The 19,295-nt window shown below is 42.7% G+C and overlaps 1 protein-coding gene across 2 annotated transcripts in view; it reads right to left on the reverse strand.

The window, feature by feature from the left end:
- Positions 1 to 18,391, reverse strand: part of LOC122558866 (hyaluronidase Ccc Hy-1-like) — a 61,438-nt gene extending 43,047 nt beyond the window's left edge. Inside the window, exons 1-2 of one of the 2 annotated variants that reach the window (XM_043707730.2) lie at positions 18,196 to 18,391; positions 13,716 to 13,835 (exon numbers count right to left, since the gene is read on the reverse strand). In XM_043707730.2, the coding sequence (XP_043563665.1) occupies positions 13,716 to 13,790 (75 nt within the window). In that variant the 5' untranslated portion in view covers positions 13,791 to 13,835; positions 18,196 to 18,391. The remainder of the gene's footprint in view (positions 1 to 13,715; positions 13,836 to 18,195) is intronic. The other variant, XM_087994114.1, reaches the window with a different exon arrangement.
- Between the last annotated feature and the right edge of the window lie 904 nt (positions 18,392 to 19,295).

A 19,295-nucleotide genomic window follows, 5' to 3' on the forward strand; every position in this document is an offset into this window, starting at 1 on the left:
TTCCTCCCACAATCCAAAGATGTGCAGGTCAGGTGAATTGGACATGCTAAAATTGCCCATAATGTTAGGTGAATTAGTTAGGGGTAAATATGGGGAATGTGTCTGGATAGGTTACTCTTCAGAGGGTTGGTGTCGACTTGTTGGGCCAAACGGCCTGTTTCCATACTGAAGGGAATCTAATCTAATCTAATCTAATCTAATCTAATCTAATCTAATCAACAATCTGTCCTGGTCCGCCCATGTTGAAGTGATGGTCAAGAAAGCACAACAACGCCTCTACTTCTTCAGCAGCTAAGGGCATTTACCAATTTTTATAGGTGCATCACAGAAATCTTTCTATCCAGATGCATCACGGCTTGGTTTGGCTACTGCTCCAGCCGGGAGTGTAAGAACCTACAGAGAGTTGTGAACACAGTCCACTCCATCATGCAAAAGTTAAGGCTCCATCCACTGACTACATCTATACTTCATGCTGCCTCAGAGAAGCAGCCAAAATAATCAAAGACCCTTCGCACCCCAGTTATAATCTCTTCCAACCTCTTCTGTTGGGCAGAAAATACAAAAGCTTAAACACATGTACCACCAAATTCAAGCACAGCATCTTCCTCGCTGTTATTAGATTTCTGAATGGACCTCTCAAATTCAAATTTAATGTTGACCTCGATCTTTGTGCACTTCCTTTGCAGCAAAAACATTGTATTCTTCGCCCTGTTCTCTTACCTTTATTCACTTTGTATGGTATGACATCTGTACTTACAGCAAGACAAAACTTTTCACTGTACCTAGGCGCATGTGACAATAATAAATCAAATCAAATAGTTCGATTTTATACATTTTACGATGGCTGGTGGAAAGCTGGAGTATGATTAACAGTTTAGTTGTAACAGTCTATTGACAACTGGCGGCCATACTGGAAGAGGAGGAGAAACTCCAGAATGACCCTGAGTGTCCTGTTACACTGAAAGATTTTCAATGCAGGAAATTGCAGCATTGTCCCATCCAATTAATTTCCAAACTAGTACAGTGCCGCTCACTTGAGTTCTAACGTAGAAGTGCTACATTAACAATGTTTCCCAGCTTGACCCAGATGAAAAGACCAAAGTCATAAACAGTGGCAGTTGGGTTAATCATTTTTCTCCCCCATTCACTCCAGGCTTACTTTGAAATGCATGTTATTCTTTGGCTAAGAAGTTGGAGGGAGACCCAACCTCTCAATTTGTAGTGTTAATGGAGAGGTACTTCCAAGATAGCAAAACCTCTGCACTAAATGGTGGTGTGTGTTTCTAATATTGATTGTGGGATCTTGTAGCACCTGACTTGTGAACATTTATATTTTACCAAGTGATTAATGCTCAATATGCTTTGCTCAGACACAATCCAAGGTCATGAAGATTGTGAGATAAAATCTACAATTGACTCCTGGCTATTTTTCAGATCTTTAACAAACATATAAAGCACAGAATTGTCACACCCTACCATTAGATCCTATGAAAATCCTAATGACAAAAAAGTCATGCCACTCTCCAATTACATTACAATGGTGCATTCTGTTATCTTGATAATGATTTTTAACAGTGCAGATTTAATCATCGCATGAATGACCAATATATTTGTGATCAATCCCACAACAGTACACATGTAATTCTGCAGAAATATGTTTCAATATGAAAATGAGTTCCAACTGTACAGAGAAACAAAAGCATATCTGTATGCATGAACATTGCAAGCAAAAGCACTGTTTTAGTCCATTTAACTCTTAGCTTGTGACCTGCTCACTCACATTCTGCCATAGGGTGTATGAGTGAAGAAGTTGTGAGGACAAAATAATTCCATTTGTAATTCAATGTGAAACAAAATTTAATTGAGAATTGGGGTTTGGCACAGGTGGAAGGGAGGGGAAAGGAGGAGAAGAGAGAGAAAGGCTGGTGACAGTTTGTTCTCATCTGCATTCACTTCCCTAAAATATACAGGACAGATTTTAAAAGCACAAAAAAAGTAGAAAAGTACCTCTGAATGTTTAATTTCTGGCAGCATTCAACTTAACAAGTGGCGAAATGCCACTCTGAATGGAAATGTTATCTTAGCGATAAATTGTAGAAATCAGTTTAAAAGAAAACTGTACCATCACTGGATTATTTATAGAAGGGAAGGGGTTTGTACAGGAAATGACTAAATGTCTTTTGACAGTTATACAAGAACATTTCTGAGCAATTCCCTTTTTTAACTGTCTAAGATTGGTAGATTAAACACACACAAATGACATTACTTGTTCAGCATTAAACTCTAAACCTTGACAAGTAAATTGACAATCAGAAAGTCATTTCTTCATGCACAAAGTTGTTGTGATGGACTTTAATATACCTTTTATTTAAAACATTTGTGTTTCAGTTGATGGAAAACTAAAGCATAATTTAATGACAGAATCCCACTTACCGCTGTTGCAAATTATTATAAAGCAAAGTCACTCAGTTTTATGTTTATCTTAATCATAGCCAATTTTTACTTGAACATCAGATGCTACTGACAATGGAAAAGTCACTAAACTGAAATCTTACATAACATAGAAGCTTAATTTAAAATGTAATTTCCAAAGCTTACCCACATCAAATCCTGGTTTGCCAAGATTTCCCACATCTCAACATCCACAAAATTGATGTAATTTGGTTTCGCTCTTTGGTCTTGTTGAAACCATTAAACTTCAACATCACAACTGTTTTGTGTTCAAATTCAAGCTCAAATCAGCTGTACTAACAAAGGATCAGGGTGCTTTAAACCGAGAATTAAATGTGATTTCATGGAAGAGGGGATGGCCTACTGGTATTATTGTTTGCCTATAATTCCAAAAACCTAGCTGATGTCCTGACAGCCCATGTTCAAATACCTCCATGGCAAATGGTGCAATGTGAACTCAATAAAATCGGGAAATCAGAGTCTGAGGATGACCACTGCTGTTACTTGTCAAAAAAAAAATCTAATTCATTAATGCTTTTTAAGGAAGTAAATCTGCCATTCTTACCTGGTCTGGGCTACATGTGACTCCACACCCCATAGCAATGTGGCTGACTCTTAACTATCCTCTGGGCAATTATGGGTGGGAAATATATACTGGGTCCAGCCATTGACAACCACACTTTGTGGATAAATAAATTTTGGAGAAGTCCCAAATATGCTTGTGTTTTCTGAAATCTTTTAATAGATTCCAGCAATTACACTTACTTCCTCAAATTGTGTTAATTTTCTTTTGCACACAGACCTTAGTAGGCACATGTTTAAAGACTTTTCAACAGGAAATATTCAAATTTATTAAGAAACTGATCAGTGTACGCAAAGTAAATCATTAAATGGTTCAATGTAGTTTTTTTTTGTCATTTTCAGTGGTATTACATCAGGTCTCTTAGAAATATCTTTTTTAAAAGTGATAAATTTTGGTGAAAAACCCGTCAATTGTATTAATAGAAATACACCAGGTGAACATGCTTAAAAAAAAATCCAAGAGTACATTTTAATGTAGGGAGAAAAGAAACAACTCAACAGAATGAGTTGTTTCATGGAAGATTTAACGTTTTTGATTATGAACTTGAACTGTAACCTAATCAACAAAACTTCAATCCAATTTTAGTTGAGAGTTCTTTACTGCAGCCAAAGAGGTACACCCAAGCCCCTGGTCTATTGCAACAAATGCCTTCTTAAACAAAGTACTTCAGATGCTGGTAGTTTAAAATAAGAACAAAAATTGTTTTAAATACTCAGCAGAATCTGTAGAGAGACAGAGTTAATATTTCTGGTTGATGAGCTTCCATCAGAATTCTGATGAAGTTTCACTTATGTGAAATATTAACCAGTTTTTGAAAGATTTCCTGTTGGAGATCCTTGCTCATCTCTCTCCTAACAAAAATGTTGTTCTTGCTTTTCATCCCGGTTACTTGAAGATCACTGTTTGTTCCAAAGGAAGTTGACTTTAATACTTGTACAGGCCAGAAGCATAAAACATGGAAGCTGTCCACACTGGTCTCATATTGCTGTTCTAATGGTCACTAACTTCTTGTCTCATCAATTGATAATTACAAATCCTTCCACCAGAAGTTTCATTCAAAGCACTCATTTAAGGTTTTCCTGTTGGTGATAGGTTCAATTACAGACTGGCAAACTTCCGTTGGGAATCAGGAATCAGTCAGGATTTTGTTAGGGTCGAGGCTGCACAATTGAAAATGGGAAAAGAAATGGGCCAATTCTGAAGTAAGCTCATTAAAAAGTCCATTTCTGCAGCCAGTAGCGTACCGCAAATTTGCAAGCTCTTTGAACTGTTGTCAAGTATATTTAAGGCAAGTTAAAAAAAACTGACCTGCTGCCTCTAAATAAGATCTCAAGACACCTTCTGCAAACACCCTTTATCCACAAAAATAATCTGTGAAATACTTGACATGGCCTACCCCTTTGAATTCTAACATTTCTGCTCAAACTTTGCTTTCAAATAAAGTGAATGAATACTGGTCTTCTGTTTTCTCTCTTCCCTCCTCCCTGGGCTGAATCTAAAGCTTGTTTGGGTAAGAATCAACTTTATTGGATTTCGTGGAATGTTTCCCTATGTCAGGCCTATTGAGCTTTTTCACATTATCATATCAGAACTCACCCTGATAAACCATCTAGTCTGCCCCTAAAAGTGTCTCTCAACTCCAATGCCAGTTCAATTCTACTATTCACTGTAGCCACAAGAACATTGCCTGGCTATCCAGGAATAGACCAGCATATCTGACCCCTCGCCATCTTTAAAAGGCTTTGGTGCACCCAGGCAAGCATTGGCAGTTTGACTGCCCTGTACGGTTTGTGACATTTACCACGGAAATGATAGTTAAAATAAAACTAGTGCTCCACTTTGTAGGTAGACGTTTGGAAGTCCTGGTGGATGTGACCACACAGTGATGTCCTCTTCTCCCAAAACTAGTATATCATAAACCCTGCTAGGATGCCATCTGGGTCACTATGTTCTCAGCCATCTAGAGGAATGCCCAACAGTGAAGGTAAAAGGTCAATGACCTTCTCCTTCGCCAGAGTAAGTGCCATCATCTTCTCCCAGCCTCTTAACTCCGTATGGCTTCTCACTTGCTTGGGGGACCTCATTCCCTTTCCTCTACCATTAGCAGCTGTACCAACTGCTTTTATAAAGGATATGACAGCTATTACCTGCACTAATATGATGGAGACAGTTCCAATGGAAGTGCTGTAGAATTTGACTCCTATTTGTTACTGGTAAAATCTTGCTAGGAACCTCCACAACCCCATCTGGAAATAGTCATCAAAATCATTGGTCTTGAAACTCAATGAATCACAGGTCTGTTACAGCACAGTTGGGTCTTCATGTCTTTATTGATTCCTTGAATGAGCACCATTACCTAGTGCCAATCTCCTGCTTTTTCCCCATACCCTTACACACTATTTCCATCCAAATAAACATTCAATCCAGTCTTGAATACCTCAATTGAACCTGGCTCCAACACACTTCCAGGCAGCGCATTTCCTTTTTTTTCCACATTACTGTTGTTTCTTTTGTACATCACTTAAAGTATCTAAGTTCTCAGTTTTGTTCCTTTTATGAGTGGGAACAGCTTCTATGTATCTATTCTATCTAGCCTTCTATTTTGACAGCCTTGACTAAATCATCTTTCTGTCCAAGGAGAATAGTCCCAACGTCTTCAATCTATCCTCATAACTGAATTTACTCATTCCTGAAAGTATTCACGTAAATTGCTACTGCAGTGTCTCTAATGCATTCACATCTTTTCCATAACGTGGCACCCACAACTGTACACAAACTCCAGCTGAGATTTAATAGTTGTTGTATACAAGTTCACCATCACCTCCCTGCTCTTTTGGTCTTTGCTCCACTAAAGCCGAGGACACTGGGTGCTTTACTAACTGCTCTCTCCACTTGTCCTACCATCTACAATCATTTGTGCATTATACACCCAGGTCCCTCTGCTCGTGCACTTCCTTAAAAATTGTACCTCTATTTTATTAGTCTTTCATTGTTCTGTACTGAACCTCATCTGCCACCTATCCACACACTCCAATAACTTGTCAATGTCTTTTTTGTCCTCCTTACAGTTTACAACTCTTCCAAGTTTAGTGCCATCTGCAAACCTTGAAATTTGTCTCCTGCACACTGAGATCCAGATCATTAATATATATTAGAAAAAGCCATGGTCCCAATACCAACCCTTGGGGAACTTCACAACAGACATTCCTGCAGCTGAAAAATATCCATTGGCCATTACTCTCTGCTTCCTATCACTCAGCCAATTTTGTATCCACCTTGTCACTGTCTCTTTTATACCATAACATATAACTTTCCTCACAGGTCTGTTGTGCGTCACTGTGTCAAATGCCTTCTGGAAATCCATGCACACCACATCAACAGTTCTATCGTCATCGAGCTCGTTACCTCTTCACAAGACTCCAGCAAGGTAGTTAAACATGATGCTGAAAAATGTGTTGCTGGAAAAGCGCAGCAGGTCAGGCAGCATCCAAGGAGCAGGACAATCGATGTTTCGGGCATAAGCCCTTATTCGCGGCCTCCGCGGGTTCCACAACCACCCAGAACAACACCGTTTCTGCCTTCGCTGCAGCCACTTCCGCCCCCGGAGTTGCCGTCGCCGCATCTACTTCCGCCCCCAGTGACGTCACTCACCTGCACAACGACCATGCCGCATGCATCTCCACCCCCACGCCTAACCCCGCCCCCACGCCCAGCTCCAGCCCCACACCAGGGCCTAGCTCCCAGCCCTGCCGTATTTTCACCATTCCTCCAGACCTCCCCCTCTCTGGAGGATGAAAGATCAGTCCTCAGCAGAGGCCTCACCTTCATCCCCCTACACTTCCGGATTAATGAGTTCAACAAGCGGCGAGACATCGAACAATTCTTCTGCCGCCTTCTACTCCTTCTCCAACCAGGATTCTCGCCCACTCTCTGACGACCCCTTCTCCCGCCTCCAACACACCCCATCCACCTGGACACCCGTGCTGGCCTCTTACCCGCCCTCGATCTCTTCATAGCCAACTGCCACCGCGACATTGACCGCCTCAACCTGTCCATCCCTCTCACCCACTCCAACCTCTCACCATCACAACGTGCAGCGCTCCACTCCCTCCGCTCCAAGTCCAACCTCACTATCAAACCGGCAGACAAGGGAGGCATGGTGATAGTTTGGCGCACCGATCTTTATATTGTGGAGGCTAAACTCCAGCTCGCAGACACCTCCTCCTACTGCCCCCTTGATCATGACCCCACCTCCCACCACCAAACCATCAGCTCCCAGACCATCCATAACCTCATCACCTCAGGGGATCTCCCATCCACTGCCTCCAACTCAGTCCCACAACCCCACACCACCCGTTTCTATCTCCTGCCCAAAATCCACAAACCTGACTGCTCCGGCCGACCTATTGTCTCAGCCTGCTCCTGTCCCACCGAACTCATCTCTACATACCTCGACATGGTCCTGTCCCCCTTAGTCCAAGAACTCCCACCTACGTTCGGGACACCATCCACGCCCTCCACCTCCTCCATGATTTTCGCTTTCCCGGCCCCCAACGCCTTATCTTCACCATGGACATCCAATCCCTGTACACCTCCATCCCCCATCACGAAGGCCTCAAAGCCCTCCGCTTTTTCTTTTTCCGCCCAACCAACCAGTACCCTTCCACTGACACCCACCATCGACTGACTGAACTGGCTTTCACTCTGAACAACTTCTCTTTCCAATCCTCCCACTTCCTCCAAACCAAAAGGAGTAGCCATGGGCACCTGCATGGGCCCCAGCTATGCCTGCCTCTTCGTCGGATATGTGGAACAGTCCATCTTCCGCAGCTACACTGGCACAACCCCCACCTTTTCCTCCACTAAGGGCTTATGCCCGAAACGTCGATTCTCCTGCTCCTTGGATGCTGCCTGACCTGCTGTGCTTTTCCAGAAACACATTTTTCAGCTCTCATCTCCAGCATCTGCAGTCCTCACTTTCTCCTAGTTAAACATGATGTCCTCTTTAGAAAGAATCAGAACAGATTTCTAATCTACTCAGATCTTTGTATGTGGCTACTAACTTGATCCTGAATAATTATTCTAAAAGCTTCCCAACATTAAAGTTAAACCCACTGGTCTATAATTGTTAGGTTTATTCTCACAATGTTTCTTGAACAAGACCACAACGTTTGCGATTCTCCAGTTTTCTGGCACCTCCCAAGTCCAGAGAAGACAGAGAGATTATGGCCGGTTCCTCTGCAATTTCTACCCTTGCCTCCACTTTCTTCAAATTCTTAGGTGCATCACATCCAGGCCTAGTGCCTTGTCAACTTTAAGCACAAACCATTGAAGACTTCTTCTTAGTTAATTTTGCACTGTTCCTGTGAGAAGAGTTTGAGTCTATGAGGTGAATGTGCATTTGCAGATATATTCTAGTTTGTTCAAAAAGCACACAATCTGTAGGCAATCAATCAGTCATAGAGTGATATTTTATAAATTCCTGCTTTGGAAACAGAATCGGTCTGACTCAAGATTGGGATACAGACAGACTCTAACCTCATACCTTTAATGCACTGTCTGAGCTGAGATGTCACTTTTTTTTTTAACAAAACCTTATGTTATCTTGGGAATGTAACTTGAAAGACATTCTGGGATTTACATATTTATGAATCCAAACCTGCAACCCCATTCTAAGTGATTAAAGACTTAACAACAATTTAGGTTTGTTCAACACATTGCATCAGTTGTATGACACTTGATCTCATAGAATCCCTACAGTGTGGAAACAGGCTATTAGGCACAAGTTCACACTGACCCTCCGAACAGTATCCCACCCAGACTCATTCCCCTATGCTATTAGAGCACAGCAGTTCAGGCAGCATCCAAGGAGCTTCGAAATCGACGTTTCGGGCAAAAGCCCTTCATCAGGCTGAACTGCTGTGCTCTTCCAGCACCACTAATCCAGAATCTGGTTTCCAGCATCTGCAGTCATTGTTTTTACCCGTATGCTATTACTCAACATTTCCCATGACCAATGCACCTAACCTATACATCCCTGAACAGTATGGGCAATTTAGCAAGGTCAATTCATCTAACCTACACATCTTTGGACTGTGGGAGGAAAATAGAGCAGCCAGAGGAAACCCACGCAGAATCGGCGAGAATGGGCAAATCCCACACACACAGTCGCCTGAGGGTGGAATCGAACCTGGGTCCTTGGCACTGAGAGGCAGCAGTGCAAACCACCGAGCCACTGTGCTGTGATCTTTTATTATAAATTCTGTGTCCTGTGATCCTGCTCTACTAGCGACCTGATGAAGATGCAGCGTTCCGAAAGTTTGTATTCCAAATAAATCTGCTGGACTATAACCTGGTGTTGTGTGACTTTTAACTTTGTCTACCCCAGTCCAACACTGGCACCTCCACATCCGGATTTCATTTAAGAGCTAAGTTGACAAAAACTCTTGTTCTATACAGAAAATTCTGATTTGTATGGAACACGAAAAGGTGTCGACCTGAGGTCAAGATGGGAAAGTTATGTGTTCACATATTGCTCCAGAAGTTAGACACATAATCTAGATGAACATTTGAATACAGTACTAGAAGTGCCAAATTTCTTTGAGGTACTGTACTTAGGATGAGTTGTTTTATACTGGGCAACATATTTTTTAAAAGCGAAGAAATTTTATTAAAACAGGGTAACCTCTACTGTTCGATTTGCACTATCAAGAAAATTACTGTGATTAGTCTGAGACATTTCATTCAAACAAAATGTTCCAGATGTAAACGATTAACTAATCAGTGGTTTGAAAAGGGGGAAATCGCATTAACATGCCACTTTTATTCCCTCAAAATTATTTTCCTGAAGAAAAAAAATTTCAGTTTTCTTTCCATGAGTGAACAGAGATCTCACCAAAGAAAACTTTCCAATTATTTAATGAGATTATTTAGAAACCAGCTCAGCTGAAAGATCACGGCACGGTGGCACAGTGGTTAGCACTGCTGCATCACAGTGCCAGAGATGCGGGTTCATATCCCGCCTCAGGCGACTGACTGTGTGGAGTTTGCACGTTCTCCCCGTGTCTGCATGGGTTTCCTCCGGGTTCTCCGGTTTCCTCCCACAGTCCAAAGATGTGCAGGTCAGGTGAATTGGCCATACTAAATTGTCCTTAGTGTTAGGTAAGGGGTAAATGTAGGGGTATGGGTGAGTTGCGCTTCGGCGGGGCGGTGTGGACTTGTCGGGCCGAAGGGCCTGTTTCCACACTAAGTAACCTAATCTAATCTAATCTAAAATCTAATCAGGAAGATCTCAGATTTACAGCCTAGCAGTACTAAGAAAACAGATCTTAACCAAAAGGTACTAGAATTAGGTTGTGGATTTGAGAAGGGGAAATTTCCCAAATTATTTATACAGCAACTTCTGTGGGGACTATGAAGACTCTACTTAATGCCAAAACCAGGTTTGGTTGTAATGCTGAACAACACTTTCTCTCGAGGCACACAATTTAAGCTGCAAGAGGCCTCAGCAGTTCTTGTTTATAGATAGCAGGAGTATTTAAAAACCAGGAAGCAAAATTCACCAGAGGTCATCTCATTGTAGTGCCTAATGCATAGGTTTGGACAATGGATGAGCATAACATTGTGATAGTGCTCTATAACGAATCTCAGCTCCAGGATATCACTGCAGGAGTTCGTTAAGAAAGTGTTCTAGGTCCAACCATTTTCAGCTGCTTCATCAATGACCTTGCCTTCTTCATAAAGGCAAAAGCAAGATCTTCATTGATGACTGCACAATCTTCAGCTCCGTTTGCAATACCTCAGATACTGAAGCAGTTCATGTCCAAATACAGCTTGACTTGGATAGCATTCAGGTCTTAAACTAATAAGCCCCAATTAACATTTATGGCATACAACTTCTAGGCAATGAGCATCTCCAACAAGAGGGAATCTAGTCATCTCTCTTGACATCCAAAGGCACTGTCATCATTGAATCCCTCACTAACAATATCCTGGGGGTTACCATTTATCACAAACTGAAAAGGACCAGCCATACTGTGGTAAATATTGTGGCTACAAGAAGGGGTCAGAATTCTGCAGCAGATAATTCACCTCCTGACTCTCCAAAGCTGTCCACCATCTACAAAGTGAAAGACATGAGTGCAATGGAATACTATTTACTTGCCTGGATAAATGCAATTCCAACAATATTCAAGAAGCTTGATGCCATCAAAGACAAAACAGCCTGCTTGATTAGCACTCCATCCACTACCTTAAACATATTCCCTCTTCAACCCTCACTCACAGCGGCAGCAATGTGTATCAGCTACAAAGACGCATTGCAGCAACTCGCCAAAGCTCTTCTGACAGTGTCTTCTCTTTGACCTCTACCATCTAGAAGGACATGGGAACAGATAAATGGAAAACTGCCAGCTGCAAGTTCCCCTCCAAAGATACACCATTCTGACTTGAAACTACATTGCCTTTCAGTCAGTGTCACTAATTCAAAATCTCCTGACTGCACTGTATACCAGATAGACTCAAGCGGTTCAGAAAGGCAGCTCACCAACAGCAAGTTTAATTAGGGACAAAGAACAAATATTAGCCTTTTTTTTTGTAATATTCATATCTCAAGAAGAAAAACAACAATCCTGCTGGTACTCATTTTCAAACATTAATATTAATGGTACTAAAGTACTGCCACTATATGTCAAAATATATTTCAGCATATGCCTGTAAGGAAGGAGAAAATAGTCAGGAGAAAGAAATAACTGTTTCCCACTGCTACCTTACAGAACCATGCGTTTAGAACAGATTTTAGCCATAAACCTTGGATTATGCAGCATCTATGGAGAGAAACAGAGTTATAGTCTCAGATTGATGCCCCTTCATTAGAACTGAGGAAAGATGGAAAGCTGAGCAACTGAAAGGGAGATGGAAGAAGGAAAAAAAAGGGATGTTTTGAAGCTGCTGGACCCAAAGTCACAGGTCCATGCTGATCTTCCCTCTCTCCTGTAAGACCCTGTGTTTGATTTTACCTTTTGTGCCAAGGGCTGTTTATGGGGATTGTTGCTAGTGTTGGGAACTGCATCATTGAGATGTTATAATCTGTTGGGCTTTTGGATAAGTTATGTTATTCTGTATTCTGTTCTCTTTTGTTTGTGTTTCATTTGGTAATCTTGTAAATAAATTCTGTTTTGTTCAAAATTAAGTGGTTTGACCAGCTGCATCCCTCCTGGAATATCTGTGTTACACCTGCTTAAAACAACTAGTAAGGCAACATGTTTTGAGGGGTCTGGCCTGGTCCAGTCCATAACACCATGATATGGCCAATGCCAGAAGAGGTTAAATGACAAAGGGGTTTCATGATACAAAAGCCATAAGAGAGTAATGGGGACTGAAAATAAGCAAAAGGTATATCCAGATGAGGTTAGAATGGCTGAATAGCATCTCTCCAAATAAGAAAAAAGCTGAATCACACTGCAGACAGAGGTTATGATTTGAAGTTTTTGAACTCAATCTCGATGTTCAGTCCAGAGGGCTGTACAATGTAGCATTGAAAGGTCCTGTTTCTGAATACAAGCTGATAAGTGACAAGCACTACATAGCTCCAAGTTATTGACAATCCCCAACAAGAGACAGTTAAGCAACAACCCATGAATCCTTGCCATCAACATCCCAGGGGGTTGAACACTGACCAGAAACTTAGATGGAGTAAACATACCTTGGCCACAAAAATAGGAGAGAGGCTAGGATTTCTGCAGCAAGTAACTAATCTGACTCCCCTAAATCTTTCCACTACCTACAAGGCACTAGTCAAGAGTGTGATAGAATACTCTTTACTTATCTGGATTAGCACAGCTTGAACAATACTCACAAAGTTCAACAGCATCCAGGACAAAGCTGTCTGCTCGACTGGCACCCATTAAACACCTTCAACATTCACTGCTTCCACCACCAAGGCACTGGCAGGAGTGTGTGCCATCTACAAGATGCCCATCTCAAGATTCCTCAAGAGCACCTTCCAAACTCATGACCTCTATTATTTAGAAGGACAGGATTACAGGATGCATAAGAACACCATCACCTGCAAGTTCTCCTCAGTTAACAACCTGACTTGGAGCTTATATCACTATTCCTTCACTGTTGTTGGGTTAAAATCCTGGATCTCTGTACCTAAAAGTACTCTGGGAGCACCCGGTTGTTCACTGGTCATCTTAAGTTTCTAGGAGAATGCATTCATTCTGATCATGGTTTCTGGGGTACCTTAAGCTGCATGAGGATATAGAAGTTGTAGTGAACACCATTAGATGGGGACAACAGGCGTTCTTGTTAGGGGCAATATTTTCAAACACCAGAAATAGATTAATTATGATAGAATGACGACTGAAACAAACTCTAGAGAATGGTACAGTTGTATGGACGGTCAAGAGCAAATACAACATTAACATTAAGACATAAACAACACCATTTGAAACAAACCAAAATTATTCACAGGACAGTAATCAGACAAAATGAACACAGGGGCAGATATTTGTACGTGTGAGAAAAAGCTGGGTCAAACCATGGGTGTTAAGCACTGCCTTAAACAAGTAAGTAGAGGTGGAAAGATTCAGCATTCATGACTTTTTGAAGGCATTGAGGCATTGTCCAAAAGGGTATATTAGTCTGACTGAGTCAGTCATTTTGCCTCTGAATTTACCTCAATTTTTTCTTCACCTGGCTGTGCACATCTTCCATCAGTCGCTGTAGGGGGACTGGCCCAGCTCTTCGACATACCCACGAAAACCAGTATTCTACATTCAACCAATGAGATGTATGCCTGCAGCAGGGCAAGAAATTAATGAGTAAGAATGTCTGTAGGTTTGGCCACTCAATATTAATGAATAGGAAAATAGCATGCAGGTTGAGTTTCGTTTCACGCCCATGAGGCATAGAAGCAGAAGTAAGCTCTTGGGTCACTCATGTCTGCTCCACTGTTCAATGAGAGCATGACTGATCTGATAATCCTTAATTCCACTTTCTTGCCTTTTCTCTATCAGCCTGGATTCCATTACTGATTTAAAATCTGTCTCTCAGCCTTGAATACACTTAACGACATAGCCTCTGTTCACTGTACTGCAGATGGAGTCTAACTAGTGCTTTGTATAGATTTAACAAGACTTCCCTATTGTTATACTCCATACTCTTCAAATTAAAGGCCAACATTTCACCTGCTGAACTTAAATGCCATTTCTTTGTGATTTATACACAAGGACCTCCAAACCACTCTCTACTGCAGGTTTCTGCACCCTTTCACCATTTAAATAATTTTAAGCTCCTCTATTCCTCCTGCCAAAGTACATTACACAAATCATATTGCATCTGCTGAAATTTTCACAAAGTCACTCAACTTGTCTACATCCCTCTATACACTGTGTCATCCTCATCATTTCCCTTCCCACCTATTTTTGTGTTATACATAAACATGGTTATTGAGCATTCACTTTCCTCATGCAATTCCTTAATAAATATTGTAAACAATCGTGGCACGAGCACTGATTACTGAGGCAATCTACTAATTACAGGTTGCCATTCTGACACTGGCTGCCTTATCGCAGCTCTCTGTCTTCTATTAGCTAGCCAATCCTCTACCAATGCTAAAGTACTATCTGCAACCCCATAGGCTCTTATCTAATTAAGTAGCCTTACATATGATACTTTGTCAAATACCTTTTGGAAATGTATTACATCAACTCGTTCTCCTTTATCTATCCTGATTGCTACTTCCTTAAAGAATTCTAATTTGTCAGGTATGACTTCCCCTTAATGTGGCCATTTTATGTCAATTCAATTCCGCCCATCCCATTCTCCATCTCTCTTCTACTGATTCCTTCATTACAGCTCAAAAATCCATTCTTCATTTAAGAGTTCTATCATGTCACACAACAATAGGAAGCATTAATGCTGCTAAGAATTACTGAACTTGATAAATGTTTACAAGATATGAGATATTTAACATGCTGAGCAATCGATTCCTTTTGCCTCTACACTTGCTAAAACCAAGGGCCCCTGAAAACAATCGTTAGATATTTCCTTTAATAAAGCCTGAAAAGGGGCAACTCATTTGAGTTTATGTTTAGTGTCACAACACCACTCCACTGTCCTGGCTTGTGCCTTTCTCCATTAACCATGAGCTGGCTTCTTGATGTGGAGCAGTTGTGATAAAGAGTGCTGAAAGCTTCAGGGGTTTAAATGTTAGAAGATCATTTATTTATAATATCTGATTTCACAATCAAGATGGTGTTAAAACAAAGCCGTGTAAACTAACCACTGATCTAAAATAGTTATTTATTGGTGGAGTTGATAGTTCAACTGTCCAATGTGCAGCTAAGTTACAGAGACCAAAAATGTCACAGGTTGAATCCTTGGTCTGTGCTGAGTTGACTCATCTTAGTTGAATGCTTTAGGCTGTTTCAAGTGAATTTAAGTGCCTGAGGACGACTGAGGGGATAGCTTAGTCAGCTTGCCCACTCCTGATTACCACCTAGTTATCGTTACTGGAATGCACACTGACATCTAATGAGGAACGTATTAAAGACAAAATAAACAGGAGCAGGAGTAGCCCATATAACTCAATGAGCCAACTTCCCCATTCATGGGCTTCAGTTCCACTTTCCCAACTGCTTCCCATATCCCTTGATTCCCTGACACATGAGGAATCTGCCTTACTCCATCTTAAATGTCTTCAAAGTTGCAGCATCCACAACCCTCTTGGGGCAGAGATTTCAAAGGAGTCACATTGTTTGAATGAAGAAAATTTTCCTCATCTCACTCCTAAATGATTGATCCCTTTTTCTGGAAATGCTTGTGTTCTAGATTCCTGTGCCACTGGAAACAATTCTGGGGCAGAATTTACTCCTCATTGGAGGTGGTGAGAAGGAATAATTGAGTGAGTTGGCCCTAGAAAAATACTTGCGCCATCCCAGTTAAGTTATGGGTGAGAAGGTTCAGGACTACGTTCTTAACTTAATTAAGGCTCTTAAGCGGTCAATTAACAACCACTTACAGGCTTCGCTTAGCACCAATACTGGTTGTTTTCCCAACTGTGAAACCCGGACTACCTGAGCTGCTGGGTTAGATAGAAGACTCTATTTGTCCCAATATGGGGACAACTGGTAATAAAGATGGAAGGGAGGGGGCTTCTATAAACACACTCCATTACCATTAATGCCAATCCCTCTCTGTGACCAGCAAAAGAAAACTACTACCATCTCCCTTAAAGACCAGACATTGGTTGACAATCTTTAGGACCCTGGTGCTACTGGGCTCTGAGTGACTAGCACCTTCTGGGAAGGCAAGACTCCACAGTTGAGACCTGCAATAGACTAAGAAGCATGCCGGTCAGCTCACAATTCAGCAAGCTTTCCTGGTGATAAGACTAATGAGTCAGTCATTACTGAACGTGCCACTTTGAAATTTAGTCTGTAAATCAGAAATTGGAGGCAACATTCCTATCCTGTCAAAACTCTTCATTATCTTATTTTCAATGAGACAAGATTTCATCCTTCTCAACTCCAGAGAATACAGATCAATTCACACAGTCCCTCAAGACAACTTTCTCCTCTCAGGGACCTATCTAGAGAACCTTTGCTGAAATATCTTCAATGAGTTATAGCCTTCTGCCAGGCCCTAGCTTTAAGTTACTTGAGTTTGCCCAGTAGTTTTCTCTGTGGCACTAATTAAAATTTCCACCCTAGGTTATCTTCTAGTTCTGGTGTACAACTTATGTTGTCCACTGTGAAGACTGACACAATACATTTGTTTAACTTATCTGCTATCCCTTCATTTTCCATAATTTCTCCTATCTTAGCCTCTAAGGATTCAATATTTACAAAAAGTCACTTGAAGGTGTGGTATAGAACTTGAATATTGCTCAAGTTTTGTCTTGCACTCATCAGAACAAACAAAAAGTACTGGGTTGTATACAACAGGCGAGTGAGTGGGACTAGCTTTAACAAAGAGCTACATGGAAACAAAGCACTGAATGGCCTCCTTTGTTCTGTATCATTTGATGATTCTGAAGAGGGCATAAAGAATGTCTAAGACATTGTGTATTGAAACTGACAGGTCACTCTCAACAGTGCCACAGTTCCTCAGACACAACTTCACTTTATTCACTGACATTCTGATTGCAGGCATTTATATTTGCACTACACTTTAAGATCAAAAGTGGTAGGTCATTCATCTCAAGTCTATTCCACCATTCAACAAGATCATGACTAACCTAATAAATTCTCAACTCCAATTTCCTGCTTTTTCCTTGTTATCCTTGACTCCCTTGCTGATTAAAGATCTATCAAGTCCTCAAACATACTTATTGACCCAGCCAGCAGTCACAACCCCAGTGAAGCTCCATGCAATTTCTGACACCTGGCTCCAGTTCCTGACCCTGGCATGTTTGAATCCTATCGTGCTGCATCCATCTTTCCCTTGTCAGTGTTTTTTTTTTGCAATTTCTATGTCCCACAATCCAAAAATGTGCAGGTTAGGTGAATTGGCCATGCCAAATTGCCCGTAGTGTTAGGTGAAAGGGTAAATGTAGGGGAGGGGCCTGGGTGGGTTGCACTTCAGAGGGTCGGTGTGGACTTGTTGGGCCGAAGGGCCTGTTTCCACACTGTAAGTAATCTGAACTTGCAAACACTGAGCTTCTCACTCTACAATCCCAAATACTGATCGGGCTCGAAAGGTGAACTCTGTTTCTTTCTTCACAGATGCTGTCAGACGTGCTGAGTTTCTCCAGCATTTTCTGTTTGTATTTCTGGACACTGGGTTCTGTTAGGCCACAGTGTGTGCTCATGGCCCAGTATATATTTTTTCCACATTCCTGCTTTCAGAGCATTCACAATTATGGGCTCTGAAGTTTCACAGACACTATTCCATATACAGTCACCGGCTCTAAAATGCCACAAAACGTCTTCCATTTGTTCAGTATAGAACCACAATGTGATGCCGGGTGGATTATTGTTTGCTGCAGACTCTTTATCCCAGGAGCCAGTTCCATCCACCTCCACCCTCACCCCAACCCCTCCAAACCCATTCAGGCAAGGCCCAGGCTTTTCATGCACAATTCCTCAAATCCAGGCTCAGTTCTCCATCATAACACAGCACGTTATGGAAGTGATTTCCCAACAAACACTAACGTGTTCATTCCGCTGCCCGCGACCCGCCGACGGTCACAGTCTTAAACCATAAACCATCCCGGCCTCCACCGAATGAAGAGCAGAAACCGGTCCGCCGCAGACAGCGCCACCGGCTGGAGGGAAGAGCGGGAGCCGGCCCGCCGCAGACAGCGCCACCGGCTGGAGGGAAGAGCGGGAGCCGGCCCGCCGCAGACAGCGCCACCGGCTGGAGGGAAGAGCGGGAGCCGGCCCGCCGCAGACAGCGCCACCGGCTGGAGGGAAGAGCGGGAGCCGGCCCGCCGCAGACAGCGCCACCGGCTGGAGGGAAGAGCGGGAGCCGGCCCGCCGCAGACAGCGCCACCGGCTGGAGGGAAGAGCGGGAGCCGGCCCGCCGCAGACAGCGCCACCGGCTGGAGGGAAGAGCAGGCGTGCTCCCGCCGCAGACTGCACCACCAATTGGCGGGAAGAACAGGAGTGGGATTCGCCGCATACAGCGCCACCAATTGACGGGAAGAATAGGAATGCACCCGCCGCAGACGGCGGCACCGACTGGAGAGAAGAGCAGGAGGGAGATTCGCCGCAGAAAGACCAACCGACTGGAGGGATGAATAGGAGGTTACCCGCCGTTGACAGCGCCACCGACTGGAGGGAAGAGTAGGAGTGGGATTCACCGCAGTTAGTGCCCCCGACTTGCGGGGGGGGGGGGCTAACGGGCAAGGGAAGGATCGGTCCCTGCGCAGACAGCGCCACCGACTGGAGGGAAGAGTACGACTGGGATTCGCCGCAGTTAGTGCCACCGACTTGGGGGGGTGGGTAAGAGAAGGAGCGGTCCCGCCGCAGACAGCGCCACCGACTGGAGGGAAGAGGAAGAGCCAGCCCGCCGCAGACAGCGCCACCGACTGGAGGGAAGAGGAGGAGCGGTCCTTCCGAGACGGATCCAGTGGATCGTGGCTGAACGAAATGAAGAAAGACATAAAAAGAAAGGTTACTAAACCTGAAAACGTTAACCTGATTACTATCCCCATAAAATGCCAAATATGCTGAGATTTTCCAGTAATTTCTGTTTTTGTTTCTGATATCCAGCATCTGCAGTCATAGAGATATACAGCATGGAAACAGAC

The sequence above is a fragment of the Chiloscyllium plagiosum genome, unplaced genomic scaffold, assembly GCF_037043375.1.
Source record: "Chiloscyllium plagiosum isolate Xiang-an unplaced genomic scaffold, Cpla_swu_hap1 HiC_scaffold_14, whole genome shotgun sequence".
NCBI lineage: Eukaryota > Metazoa > Chordata > Chondrichthyes > Orectolobiformes > Hemiscylliidae > Chiloscyllium > Chiloscyllium plagiosum.